Source organism: Hermetia illucens, chromosome 3 (assembly GCF_905115235.1).
Source record: "Hermetia illucens chromosome 3, iHerIll2.2.curated.20191125, whole genome shotgun sequence".
NCBI lineage: Eukaryota > Metazoa > Arthropoda > Insecta > Diptera > Stratiomyidae > Hermetia > Hermetia illucens.
Genome location: NC_051851.1, coordinates 5007233 through 5021293, shown reverse-complemented (window position 1 = coordinate 5021293; position 14061 = coordinate 5007233). Strand labels below are relative to the sequence as shown.

At 44.5% G+C, this 14061-nt stretch overlaps 1 protein-coding gene across 10 annotated transcripts in view; it reads left to right on the top strand.

Moving 5' to 3' along the window:
- LOC119652234 (dedicator of cytokinesis protein 1) overlaps positions 1-14061 on the top strand; it is a 187299-nt gene that overhangs the window by 160239 nt on the left and 12999 nt on the right. For 7 of the 10 annotated variants that reach the window (XR_005249522.1, XR_005249521.1, XM_038056206.1 and 4 more), the window contains 6 exons: positions 5602-7485; positions 7552-7825; positions 7892-8004; positions 8074-8192; positions 8265-8363; positions 8825-8900. Coding sequence is in view for 8 of the 10 variants with exons in the window: in XM_038056206.1 (XP_037912134.1) it covers positions 5602-7485; positions 7552-7825; positions 7892-8004; positions 8074-8192; positions 8265-8363; positions 8825-8900 (2565 nt within the window). In the remaining 2 variants the exon portion in view is untranslated. Of the gene's footprint in view, positions 1-5601; positions 7486-7551; positions 7826-7891; positions 8005-8073; positions 8193-8264; positions 8364-8536; positions 8794-8824; positions 8901-14061 lie in introns of those variants that run through there. The other 3 variants (XM_038056199.1, XM_038056204.1, XM_038056203.1) reach the window with 3 other exon arrangements.

Genomic DNA, 14061 nt, shown 5'->3' with positions numbered 1-14061 from the left:
TGCGTGTTTGCGCGCAGAACGCCGTGGCGATCGCAACATTGACGCTCTCACTGTTTCAATGTTCTCAGGTGATCTAACGGGCCGAGGGACTCCAGTTCTTCCTTTTGTCGGACTTGCAGTTTGTCTGAATATAGTGACCCATGTAACAATTGATTTGCGGTCTGGGACGGGAGCCAACGGGGCTAAATTAAAGCGATTTCGAAATGCACGCTGTGTTGCAATAACCGAACATCCGCTTGAAAAGTAAACCTCAACGGCAAAGGCACGCTCCTCACTATTCCAACGCATGATGGCGACTGAACCGTGTCGGGACAAAACTTTACAGTATCCCCTCTTGAACGAGACCACTAGCGCTCCGTTATGACATCAACTAACTGAGTGGCGCGCATTTTAAAAAAGGAAGTTATGCTGCCGCACCCTGAATATTTTATTCAAGTGAGATTGAAAGAAGAAATATCTTCTTCAGATAGAATAAAAATTCAGTTCCTGGTTCGAATTAAAAAGAGACTTTCATACAATGCCGGCATTTAGCACTTTATATGGTTATCATCCAAGTCCAGGTCAAGGAAGAGAGTTTACGGTCCTCAGTAAAGTAAAATTGTTGAGATTAGTATAAGAAATAAATAAAATTGGAGCAGGGTCCTCCACCAATCCAAACTTTCCTATATGATTTCTCTTGGCGACAGGTTTTATGATAGGCCGGGCAGGAAAATGCATTGAATTCCGAGGTCTTATTATTCCGATGTCGCTAGCAACTGCTTGGCAGTCTTGTTTATGCCATCGCTCCATCAGAGATGGGATCTGCTACATTTTGTTTTGTGTGAAACAAAACCTTACAGAAGTCGATTCAATGTCTGTTTGTCCGTCTGCCTGTCTGTCACACCCGATTTACTTGGAAACGACTGAACCGATTGTCACGAAATTTGATGAGAACATGTGGTCTGTGTGTCCCTTTACATGCTGCAAGTGGCGTCTTTTTGTGTATAGTTTGAAGAAGGGCTCCCCATATAGGCGAAAGGGGGGTGTAAATTTTTTTCTTCATAGCATACGGTTATGTGGGGTATCAAGGTGAAGCATAGGGGAGATAGGGCTCAAAATATGTGCCGCAAAAAGTAAAACAGGTCTCGTTAACAGAATTTATCCACCTCTTGAAACACGATGACAATGGCGGTTAAAAAATCGCAGCGATCACCCCTTTAGAAAGTTAAGGCGCTAGAAATGGAGAATATTTTGACATCATCCTCCTCCCTTGCACATCGCGACGATTAATGCTTATTCGTAAGACAATCTTATTAATGTTACGGAAATAGCCCTTTTTCAAGGCGCCATAACCTTGTAACATGGGATGACCGCCACAATTCTTCGACGATGTTAAGAAAAGGGGTCTTCTTCTTTCTGCGGGCACCCTCTTTATCTCTTTTGTCTCCAGGGTGGCGTTGACAAATCAAATTTTATCATGATGATATAAAAATACCCCACATTATTTTGTAAATGAAGGTGATCGCTGCGATTCTTCAATGGGTTTTGAGAGAGAAGATCTCCCGTTTCCTCCGCATGGGGGAATGGGGTTCAAAGTTAAACACTGGCGTTTTGACATGAAAATAGCCCTAATTCGAGGCGCCATAGCAGCAGAGAAAATGATCCGTGATGCTGATGTAAATGCAAGAGGTACGATCCTCTTAAAGTCCACCCAACTCTGGCTTATGCTGACGATATCGACATCATGGGAAGAACCGCCCGAGACGTACAAACTGCCTTCATCCAGATCGAGCAGGCGGCGAGTAGCACGAGATCTTGGGCTGCACATCAATGAAGGCAAGACAAAATATATGGTGGCAACGTCAGCACCGAAGACGAACCAATCGACAACATCAAACCGCACTAGTCAAACAGGAAGAATAAAGATAGGAGCATACAACTTTGAGTTCGTTGGCAATTTCTCCTATCTAGGGTCGAAAATCGCAATCGATAACAGCTACGATGATGAAATCCACGCACGGTTGTTGTCAGCCAACAGAGCCTATTTCAGCTTACAAAAACTGTTCCGCTCGAAACGTCTCACCATAGGGTCAAAGCTCTTACTGTACAAGACTATGATCTTGCCAGTCCTCATGTATTCCTCGGAGACTTGGGTTCTTAGCAAAAAAAATTGCGAATTCTTGGCCGCGTTCGAGAGAAGAATCCTGGAAGAATTTTTCACCCTCTACATGAGGATGGACAATTCCGTAGCCTACATAACGACGAAATCTATGACCGATACCATGACCGTTCGGTTGTGGATAATATCCGGCTCAATAGGTTACGATGGGCGGATCACTTAATCCGTATGGATGAGGATGATCCCACCCGGAAAGTCTATAAGGGCAATATCTATGGTAGAAAAAGAAGACGAGGCAGACCCTGCCTAAGATGGGGCGATGGCGTAGGTCAGGACGCCAGACAGTTTTTAGGGATTTAGGGAGTTCCTTATTAAGGCAGGCCTAGACCGGATACCGGTTGTTGTGCCGTTGATGATGATAGCATTTTAAGCGGGTATGGTCGCCCAATTTTTTTAACGGGGTTAGAGAGGGGGATTATTTTTCATTTTCATTCTTTCATCTTTTCAACATTTTTTTTTTGATTCTCTTGATCCGGCACCACTCGAACACTGAAGTTCCCGTCTCGTCCGGGTACAGGGCTCCCAGTGTCACCGATATCGGAGCAATCACACCATCCACGATGAAAAGGAGAGCATCTTCTGGGCAGAAATGAATACGTTTACGAATTAAAAAATAGAACTGTCCTACCATCAAATCAGAGGGCACTACATAGTTTTTCTTACCTAACTCATCTCTATCTGGATAGTGTTTTCAATTCAACCTGCCCCACACTTTTCAAAGGGGGCGCTTTTCGTTTTATAAATTTCCTTTAAAATCGGTTTACTATCTGTCCGTCCGTCTGTATTACGATCTGCAGCTCGTGTCATTTGCTACTTTCCTTTGAAGCTCCTCCTTCTTCAGCAGATTGGGGATCGCCTCTATGAATTTTTCCACCACTCTCCCAAGTTTTTTTAGAGGCTAACATTTCATAAACGATATTCTCGGGTGACAACCGCCCCCCGGCTTCAATTTCCGCTTCCGCTCTATGTGCGGCGGACTTCGGGCAATAAAAAACAACATGCTCCGCATCCCCCGGAACCATCTCGCATGTCGGGCAATATTATGAGTCTTCACGCCCGAATCGATAAAGGTATGCACGGTACCCTCCGTGTCTATGATCCATTTTGAGACATCTGGAATAATCCTATGAGTCCAGCGTCCTTTAGTTAAAACATTCCATCTTTTTTGCCACTCCAAAATAGCGTCATTTCGTGCCAATTGCCGACGACGTCATAGAGGCGTCGACCCTCGTTCATCAAGATGTCGATGAGGACTATGCCTGCTATCACACATGCTGCTTTGTCTGCTGTTTTACGGTAAACGCACGACGTTCGCAATGCACTCGATCGATATGGGGCTGCGATTTACCTTCTATTTGCTTCCAACTTCAAAGACGGTGCCCAGACTGGAGCTGCATAAAGCAAGATGGAGCTGACAACTCTCGAGAGAAGGAGCCGACGGCTTTCCTTTGCACCATCCACGTTTCGTAACATTCTTGCCAACATTGTAGCAACCCCGGAAGCCTTGGTTGCTAATTCTCAAGATGAGGCTTGAATTTCAACCTTTGATCAACAATGACTCCTAGATATTTGAACGTTGGTTGCGAATATATTATGTGGTAACCACTGGTGGTCGATGTTACTCTCCTGTCTTTCTCTGCATAGTAGGCATTTAGAATTCGCATTGCACTTTTTGGCAATATGTCCTTCCTCTCCGCATCGACGGCACAACTTAGACTTATCGTACTTGCTCATACAGTTTTTTTAAATGTGTCCAAATTCCAGGCATTTGAAACATCTCCTTGGCGATATCTGCTCTTGCAGTCGACAGCTAATCCAGCCAACGCGGATTTTACGAACAGTAATAGCTTTTTTCGCCGATTCGAATGGAAAGGCTATTGTGGCGTCTGAGTACCATCATATGCATTACGTAGCCTGATCACATTGGACTCAAGGATAGAATCCAGCCCAAGTTGAGTCTTCAAGGCCTCGCAGATCTCCGCTTTTGTGGTGATCTCATTCAGGTCCTTGCACTAAGTCAGCATTGAGTCCTGGTTCACCTTTATTTCCGCTGCTTTGCCTAATGATGATTCATCTTTTTATGGAGATCGTAAGATTTAGTCTCCGCAGGTCTAAGTTCAAGGAGTAAATCAGCTTTCAGCGTGCGTCTTATCCTGTTCACGTGTTCACCAAGGACCAGGATGGAATTGCCTCTCTTCACTTTCCACAAGATTTCCGCATATGTCAGCTCGCTTGTTGTTTTTATAATCAACGCACCTGGTCGCGATCTCTTTTGCGGTCTTCCTTTTTTCTCTACTTTAGTCCAACTGTTGATTGCGTCGGTTGTGTTTTCCCCTTCTTTCGCCTTGGAGTTCGTTCTGTGAATTCTCTATTAGTATCCCTATGCCGTTTGCGGGGCTCTGGTATTTCTTTTCCGTCTTCAAGGCGATCCATTGCTGTGTTATCACCTCTAGTCCGGGTTCATACCGGGGGGTATTGACTTTGAGGGCGTTTATGTCGCTATTTCTACCTCGTACATCAAAATACATAGATCGTACAGCACACATTTACCTTTTTATTTCACCGTGCACGTTATGTCGGGGACCTACGTACTCCATCAGCCCCCTAGCTTTGAGAACGCGTCCGTTAGTCTGTCTGACACATGCATTTTTCTCGGAGACGATTATAGCGATTGACATCAAATTTGGTGGAAAGGTGGAAACTGTGAACGCTACTTAGAATATGATTACTAAGACGTCACACTTTTCACTTTTTCTTCCCGTCATCTGTAAATTCTCGCTGGCGCATTCGGCACTTATCTTATCTCGACTGTCTCAACTCTCCGGTCCAGCTGTTCCGTTGTCCATCGATCAGCCGGTTCCGGTCTCGCTAATTTTCGTTTTCGGTCCATGGCCTTGAACTTAAAAGTGCATGCCGAGCTCAACGTCAACAGCAAACACTGTTGCTGAAGTGTGCGATCAGGTCACTCCCCTCAGCTTCGAACAATAATCCCTGCCTGCCCCCAATAATGGGCAGTATGAGCAAGTTTATAAAAAAATTTAATGTAAAATGGTTTAATTGAAATTGGACTATGGAATTTAGGGGAAAGGGATCAGTTGTTGGATTGTTTTTAGAAAATAAGAAAGAAGAAAAAAGAGGGGAAAAAACTAAAGAAGTAGACAAAAGTGTGAGGGCAAAGGGGCTATTACGCATTATTGAGGGCATTATTTGGCCAAATTGACCCCCCTAAGCTATGAATCTATAATGTACGTTGAGGTCAATTTAAAGAAATGAAGTGGTCTTTAATAAATATATTTCCATTTTTCAGCTGAATCGGTTTAAGGAACATTTTAAACAGAATTTAAGATAAAATTTTCCACGAAATCATTGTACATAGCACGTACTACTTCCGATATAAATAACCTAGAAGACTAATCGAACCCTTTATTAACTTCTTCCAACAGATCTCTGAATGCGTAAATATCATGAGCAACATACTAAAACTCCTCTTCCAAGAGGACATTGGTCCCACCGACAGTGATGTTCGTGACATCATGTTAATTCTCCTTCGGACTGTAATTCAAACTTCAATTGCTATGGATCGTGACAACCCTCACGTGGGACACTTGGTGGCGATCATGCTTGGCATTATACGCAGCATGAAGACAATCCACTACGATATTTACGTGAAACATTTCAACACTCGTTACGATCTTCAAGATTTTCTCACTGAAATCCTGCTTGTGTACAAAGATCTAGTTTCAAAGCCAGTTTTTCCAACCGATTGGATGGACATGATTATGCATCAGAATACTGTGATACTGGAAAGTTTAAGGCAATTTTCCATTATAATCATTGATTACTTCTTTTGTCCGTTCGAGAAGCAAGTTTGGTCGAACTTCTTTCAGTGTTCGATTGCGTTCCTGATACAGACGCCTTTGCAATTGGATCAATTCAGTAGAAGTAAGCAGTCGGCGATTCTATCAAGGTACAAGGATATAAGACATGAAACGGCCACTGAAATCAGGAAAATGTGGTTCCAGTTGGGAGAGCATAAAGTGCAGTTCGTGCCTCAACTGGTGGAGCCTATTTTAGAAATGAGCATGATCCCTGAAGTCGAGCTCAGAAGGGCAACAATTCCGATATTTTTTGACATGATGCAGTGCGAATACTACAGTTCACGATATATTGTTGATAGCTATGGAGATACGAAAAGAAACGCTTCACATTGTAAGGCGAATTTCAATGAGTTTGAGACAGAGATGATTGAAAAACTGGATGTATTGGTGGAAGGTGGACGCGGTGATCATGAGTATAAAGTCCTTTTTGAAGAGATAATGATGGAGAACTGTGAGGGTCACAATACACTTAATGTGGATGGTATACGATTTGTGCGAATTGTTACCGAACTCATGGAGAAGCTGCTGGAGTATCGTTTGATCATAATGAATGATGAAAGCAAGGAGAACCGGATGGCGTGTACTGTCAGCCTTTTGCAGTTTTATGATTCCGTGAATAGAAAGGAAATGTACATTCGTTACGTATACAAACTCTTCGACCTTCATATGGAATTCGACAACTATATCGAAGCTGCATTTACTTTGAAGTTACACAGTGATCTCTTGTTCTGGGATGAAACCGAATTGTCTCCATTGTTACGATCTCATCGACATCCAAGCTGCCGATCACACCGACAACTGAAGGAGGCACTTTACAATGAAATCATTGAATATTTCGACAAAGGCAAGATGTGGGAATGTGCAATTGAAATGTGCAAGGAGCTCGCAATGCAATACGAAAATGAAGTTTTTGATTACCTTAGCCTGAGTACAATCCATACAAAGATGGCGTTATTCTATGAGAAGATTCTAAAAGAGATGCGTCATGAATCGGAGTATTTCCGGGTGGCATTCTTTGGTCTTCGATTTCCTGATTTCTTGAGGAATAAGGTATTCATCTATCGTGGCAAGGAGTATGAAAGACTGAGCGATTTCTGTGCACGAATTTTAACTCAACATCCTGCTGCGGAGTTGATGCAAACATTGACAACACCTGGGTCAGAAATTACACAGTCCGATGGACAGTATATTCAAATTAACAGTGTGGAGCCAATAATGGATGATCAGCACAGCAAGCTGAAGAATAAGATCATTGCGAGGGACATTATCAAGTACTATCAAACGAATAATGTCCAGAAATTCAAGTTTTCACGACCGTTTAAGGATAATAATGATGGAGACGGAAATCAAGTGAGCAATTTGTGGTTGGAGAGGACAGTGATGATCACAAAATATCCACTGCCTGGAATCTTGAGATGGTTCCCGGTCATCGAGTCGGAGACTTACAAGGTTAAATAATTTTCTTGAATAAGTTTCTGAATAAATTCAAACGAGATTAAACATTTTTATATCCAGATTTCACCAATCGAATATGCTGTTGAGACAATGGAACTCACAAATAACATGATTCGTGACCTAATCATCGCACATAAGAGTGATGAGAATTTACCAATTAATCCGATGAGTATGAAAATCAATGGAATCGTTGATCCGGCTGTGATGGGCGGTTTTAGTAAGTACGAAGAAGCATTCCTGACCCCTGAGTATTTGGAAGCTAATCCCGAAAATGCCATAATAGTTGAAAAGTTGAAGAACTTAATTGCATCACAAATTCCACTGTTGGAGATAGGTAAGCGAAATATTGCATCCAGATTCAGTTTGATTTGTACTAAAATCGGTTAAAAATTCCTCCTAGCTCTTGCTGTACACAAGGTGAAAATACCACCGAGCCTTTCACTTTTCCATGAGCATCTGGAAAAGTGTTTCGGGGAGATGCAATGCAGCGTGGAAGCAAAATATGGAAAGAGAGTGAGTGATTTTCTTTCTTGCATGGAGTCAAATAAAACTAACGTGTACAATGTCAATTTGAAATTTCAGACCTGTGATCTTAAATTTGACCGTGATAGCTTTGTAACGATGCGTCGAAACGGTTTTATTGCACAAACTAGTCTAGACTGTAACAACAGGCTGTCAGAAACAAGTATGGGATCATCTGAGTAAGTATTGAAATCTTAATGTCGCTTTATACGGGGACGTGCTCATTTCAAATAAATTCAATGTCTCAACAGTAGCGGTTTGTCAAAGTCAACGCAGAGCAGTCGGCCACAGACTAACTCGATTAAATCAACTTTAGCTAGCTTTAATTTCAACACAGCGAATTTAACACGGTAATTCCTCTTTTATTTTGTGCTTAAGCATGGTTAGGCTGAATTCAAGCTCTGTTCACTGAAAATAATGACAGATTTTGAAGCATTGAATTCAGTCTAGCATTGAAAACTATTCAATCCGGATACGAGAGTAAGAAACAACAACCTTCTCCTTAAATTCGATATTTTTACAGAGCTGACATATCCTCACCTCTGTTTAATGGAAACGGGAAAACATTGTTTTCCTTTCTTCAGCACTAATCCGTCCACAATTAAAATAGTCACAGATTTTGTTGTTGTTATTTGTTGTTGTCTTTGATTGTTTCATATCATCTGACCCCCTTCTCATGACTATATTAAAAGTCGTTTTGTTATGTTCCCTAATTACGCTTTTAAATTCAATTAAATTTTGTTGGATGTTGTTTTTCTGTTAATTTTGAGTTTTATTTTCATTTTTGTTTTGTGATATGCCCGTTATGCAGAACATCTTTGGGTCATTCGTCAACAACAAAGTCGAAAGGTAAAGACAAGAATCCAAAGAGACGATCGAGTAAAAAGGTAAGTGAAGAGATTTTTTTTTTTGTTTTCTGGAGTCCAGTCCTTTGAAATTAGAAATTTTGAATTCTTCGTAAAACGTAAGTGCAGTTTCCATCTTCAAAGTACAATCAAAACATCACGTCGAGATAGTTCGTTCTCATGGCAGTTCACACCATTCGGAATTCGACCGCACTTTTGTTTACCGCTTGTTCACTCCTTTTGAGTAAATGACATCCACACAGCCAAGCCTCGGGTGTAGCGGCGCATTCGGGACAGTCTGAGGACTCATCCAATCCGAAGCGATGCAAATGCTTCCTATACCCACCGTGTTCCGTAAGGAACTGCGACAGGTGGTAGTTCAATTCTCCATACTTGCGCTCGACCCATCTCTCAATACCCCCGGGTATCAGCAGCCTTTTTCGGAATTATCCCACCGTTGCTGCCACCTTCCTATATACACTGCACACTCTCAGCGTGATTGGCCGGTATGCCGAACTTACCCTTCCCTAGTTCAGTATGTTATCCAGTTCTCCGTCTCCTATCAAAGAAGTCTTTCCGAAAGATAACTCTAGATTATTCGAGTTAAGTAACTAGGGACACCCAGTTTCGCCAGGGTGCCCTTAATCCAACCCCAGTTGGCTGAGTTAAAAGGCATTCCAGACATCCAGCGTCACCATCGCGCAGCACTTACCAGCGGCCGTTGCAATGGCATCGACTGTGGACCGCGTTCTACGAATCCCGTACTGCTGCTCCGATAGACCACCCTAGATAGACCAGCAGCCTTCATTGTCCTATACCAGCGCTCCAGCATCCCATTGGATTGCGGTGGCATTTGAAGCCCAGGATTTTGCCCAACTCGAGAACAGGATAGACTCAAACTGCATTCCCTGGTCAGTAATGACTTCGGCTGCAACTCCAAAGCCTGGGATCCATTCACGACAAAGAGCCTCCGCGCACGATTGTACGGAAATGTCAGCCAGAGGTATTGCTTCAGGCCACCGCGTGAACTTATGATGAAGGCAATACTTGAAGCCATGCGAATCTCGCAAGGGGCCAATAATGTCGATGCGCATCGTGTAAAAACGTTTTGTATACCGAGGAAGTGAGCCTACCTCTTTCTGTACGTGCTTGGTGACTTTACACTTCTGGCACGCGATGCACTGGCTGACCCGGGAGTTAACATCCTTGTTCATTGATGACCAAAAATATCTACTAGTGACAAGCCGTTTCGTTGTCCGAATGCCTGGATGCGCAAGATCGTGTATTGCGTGGAATACTTCCTTGCGAAAAGCGGCCGGAATATATGGCCTAGGTCCCCTTTCAGAGCCGAAAAGCGGAAACTCTTGAAATTTGTATTTGAGGTTCTTCCTAAGCCTCTGAAGCCCTGCGCCATCCATCTGTGTCTTGGGGATATCCGAAAAATCGACCGTGGCAGGGATTTTAACCTCTGAAACGCGTAACAAAGCATCTGTGCAACTACAGTGTCCGTTTGGCTGATTTGTAGTCCGTCATTATGGTACGTACCTCCCCCCGGTCGCTTAGACGTTGTGTTAAGCGGTGGAGCCTGTGACATTCCGGAGCTCTGCGATTTCCACTGTCCACCAATACATAGAAGGTTTTCCACGGCTCAATGCCCGCCTGGGCATGAAGGCTCCGCATCAGGTTCATAACTGAATTTACGACAGTATCGACTGCAGCGCCACCGCCACTAGGAGTACCCTCCAGTGCAGCCCCATCTGTTCCAAGAGTTTCGACAAACATCCCGGTGTTCACTTTCGCGACGTTCCATGCACAGAAAGAGCGCCGGGGTGAAGCACACCGAGAGTTTGTGTCCACCACTTCGAAGGCAATGTATTGACGGTCGCTTGACGGGAAGTTTTGCAGAACTTGCCAATCGTCTACCAGCGACACTAGTGATTCCGACGCAAAGGTTACGTCTGGAATGCTTCCCTCGTAGCCCGGCGCCGGAACGTTCCATTTCCAGGATTCGTTTTCCTCTGGAGTCTGTGTAAAGTATGCCCCATTCAACTGCCCGAGCTTTGAAGTCGCCCCCAACCAGGATGAGCCCATCTGTGCCTAAGATAGCGTCCTCCAAAGTATCAAGCCAGCGTCGAAAGTCCGATATCGTCTCATTCGGCGTAAGATAGACACTGAAAAACGTTATCCCTGAACAGCGAATCCAGACAAAGCCGTCCCCTCGACCTTGGGTAAGAACCCTAAGGACGGTGCCGTCCCGAACCCAGATGGCAGCAGTATCTGATATGTAAGGGTGCCATGAAACTGGATCCTTGTTTTGGTACTGCTCTCTGATCAGTACTAAATCAGTTTTGGTCTCCGCAGCAAACTGCGCTAGCAACTCGAGAGCGGTTGCACTTCGGTGCATATTGATTTGTAGGATGCGAATCATGTTGGCCGCGTCCTAGCTCTTTCCAATTCTGCTTTGAAGACTGGACACCGCTCGAGCCCTCAGTGTGCGCAACGTTCTCGTCAGTCGCGCCACGGTTCCTGCATAGGATGCAGCTTTCCTTTTCATTGCAGGTGTTCGCTGTATGGCCTGTCTGACCGCATTTACGGCATGTTGCCCTTCTGTCAGTTCACCGAAAGATTGCAGATGTGTGCCCGTTATTTAAACATTTGTAACATTTCGTTTGGGCGGCCCAAATTCGTATCCTACACACTACCCAATCAATTCTTATTTTCTCGCTGTTTAGAAGCTTCGTCGCGTATTTCTTGGCAACTTTCGCCACAGCGAGTTTTTGGCATTGGGAGTTCGCAATCCGGGCATTGGTTACCTCCGAACATTCGCGTTTGATTGCCTCTTCTACCCCGTTCTTTTCTGTGAGGCAGTGAAGGTCTTGGATTTCCAGAGAACACGTGGCTTCCAGGATGAAAACCAAAGATTTTTCTCCCAGAAGTCCCTTGACTGCTTCACAGAACGTAACTTTATTTATTGTCTTTGGGCCTAGTTCGACTAGGACTCCTCCACTCTTCCTTTTACGAATGGAAGACACTTCTGCTCTGTTATCTTAGGGTTTAATCTTGTAACGGATTTCACTGAGGATTTCCGCAAAAGCGGTCTAGTCCTCCTTTGTCTCCTCACTTTTTCTTTTGGTGCTCTGTTCTTCGTGTCCGCATTAATTTTAGCAGAGGTTTCTCTGATGGCGCGACATGTTGTCTCTTGTTCCTCTTTGCCTTCTTATTTTGAGCCCTGGAGAGCAGCTGAATGAAGTCTCTTTCAGATGTCCAGTTCGCTCTGCAATGGGCTGTCTGGAATCCGTTTGGTATTCGTAGTGTTCTCCACCAGGTCAGCATCCTATCATCGGTGACGTTCTTCATGCTGCCTTGTCCGGAGGACGTAGATGAATTCAGTGGACTATGACATCTTTCTTTAAACACATCGACTACGTTGATGACATTTGTTTGTTCTTTTACCGAGTGGACATTGTCCAAATGGCTCTGGATTTGGAAAAAGTGGCAAGTAGAGTTGGGCTGAAGATAAATGCCAACAAAACCAAGATTCTCAGTCTAACGGGTCGCTGTTCTATGCTAATATTCCTGGCATATGGAAGTAGCACATGGAAAGTGACCAACACTGTCACTCGAAATTTCCAAAACTTCGTGAACACTTATCTGGGTCGTATCATTGGAGCACGATGGCCTGATACTATTTCAAACGGAGAACTTGGCCGGCACACACGCCTGTCATCCGTTGATGATGTGATCGGAAGGCGGAAATGGCAGTGGATAGATTACAAATTAACTAGGGGCGACAATTGCATTGCTTACTACGCCATGCAGTGGAAACCACTGTCCTAAGATGGCCGACGAGTGGATCGTCCCAAGAGTACTTGGCGCAGAACAGTAGAGGAGGAATGTAGTGATCTGAAAAAGTCGTAGGGGAAACTGAAGCGCATTCCAGTGAACCATAGGCAATGTCACGTAGGTGTGGCTTTCTCATCAAGGGGTGAATAGCAAGGGTATATATTGTAGGTAGGGTTGTTTCTGTCGACGATGGGATTGAATTTGTCGTCGCCGTTTTGTCCAAAATAAAGTTCAGCTTTAAATTTTCCTGTGACAATGTTTTCTCTTTGCTGCTACATTGGAGCAGTTCGGTAAAGACACGACCACTGTTATTCAAAAGCTGTCATTGGGGAACTGTGCCATGTAGTGGAATTTATGGGGTAGCCACGATGGAGCGGTGAGTAGGTCGCCTTAGAAACACGTAGCGCAACACAACAGTTCAAATCTCTTGGTAAGTCTTGGAGCTGAAACATTTTAATTAACCGCCACTGGTAGCGCGTGTTATACTCCTGAAGTAAGCTCGCATTCGCAACATTCGAAATAAATTTCGAATGCCACGAATCCTGCCGCGCCACATCACTCCGCCCCAAGATGAAACCGAGGGGTTTCAGCTTCACCTTGGACAGGGAGACCGTCTTTTCGTGTCCACCGATTTCGAGTTGGAAGAAATGTTCTCCCCGCTCGAGAAGGCGTTACGGGCCTTCATTAGGAGGCTGCAGCGGCTTCCGGATGGCATCTGTCCTCACCAGGACGTGCGCACACGTGTCCAGTTCCCTGCGCGCACAGACAGGTGCGGACGAGTGTTGGGTGGGTGGGAGGTGTAGCCTTGATGCGCTGGAGATTGTCTCTCAGCAGACGCACCAACCCCGACTCTGAGACCTGATCTCTTGTCGAAGACCGGATCACTTGGGAGTCTCGGGTTCTCCCCGTATACCAGCTCCGTGGGGCTGGCAGCAAATTCCTCTCGGCGGGTTGTACGTAGGCCGAGTAGGACGAGAGGCAAAACTTGGGTCAAGGACGGACGACAAGGACCCGGTACTGTGAGTGGGCGGAACCATGTTTTGGAGTAACAGCTGTTGGAGTTTCGTGGATATCTCAGAACGAGAATACTTAATAAGAGAATGGTCACAGGCGGATAGTCGCGGGTCAAGCCAGCTTGCAATGTAGAATGCAAGTTGTCGCCCATACAAGCCATTAGATGCCCATTAGGAGTGACCAACCCCTCACTGGCTTTAAAGTATAAAGCACATCAGGGAAAGTCTCGCTCAATCAGGAGCATTCTCATTTCTCTTTCATACTAATCCTATTCTCACCTTTTGTTTCTGATCTATTAGATCAGTATTCGTCATCCAGCCAAAGGTTTGCCTGAGGTAGTTCTTGG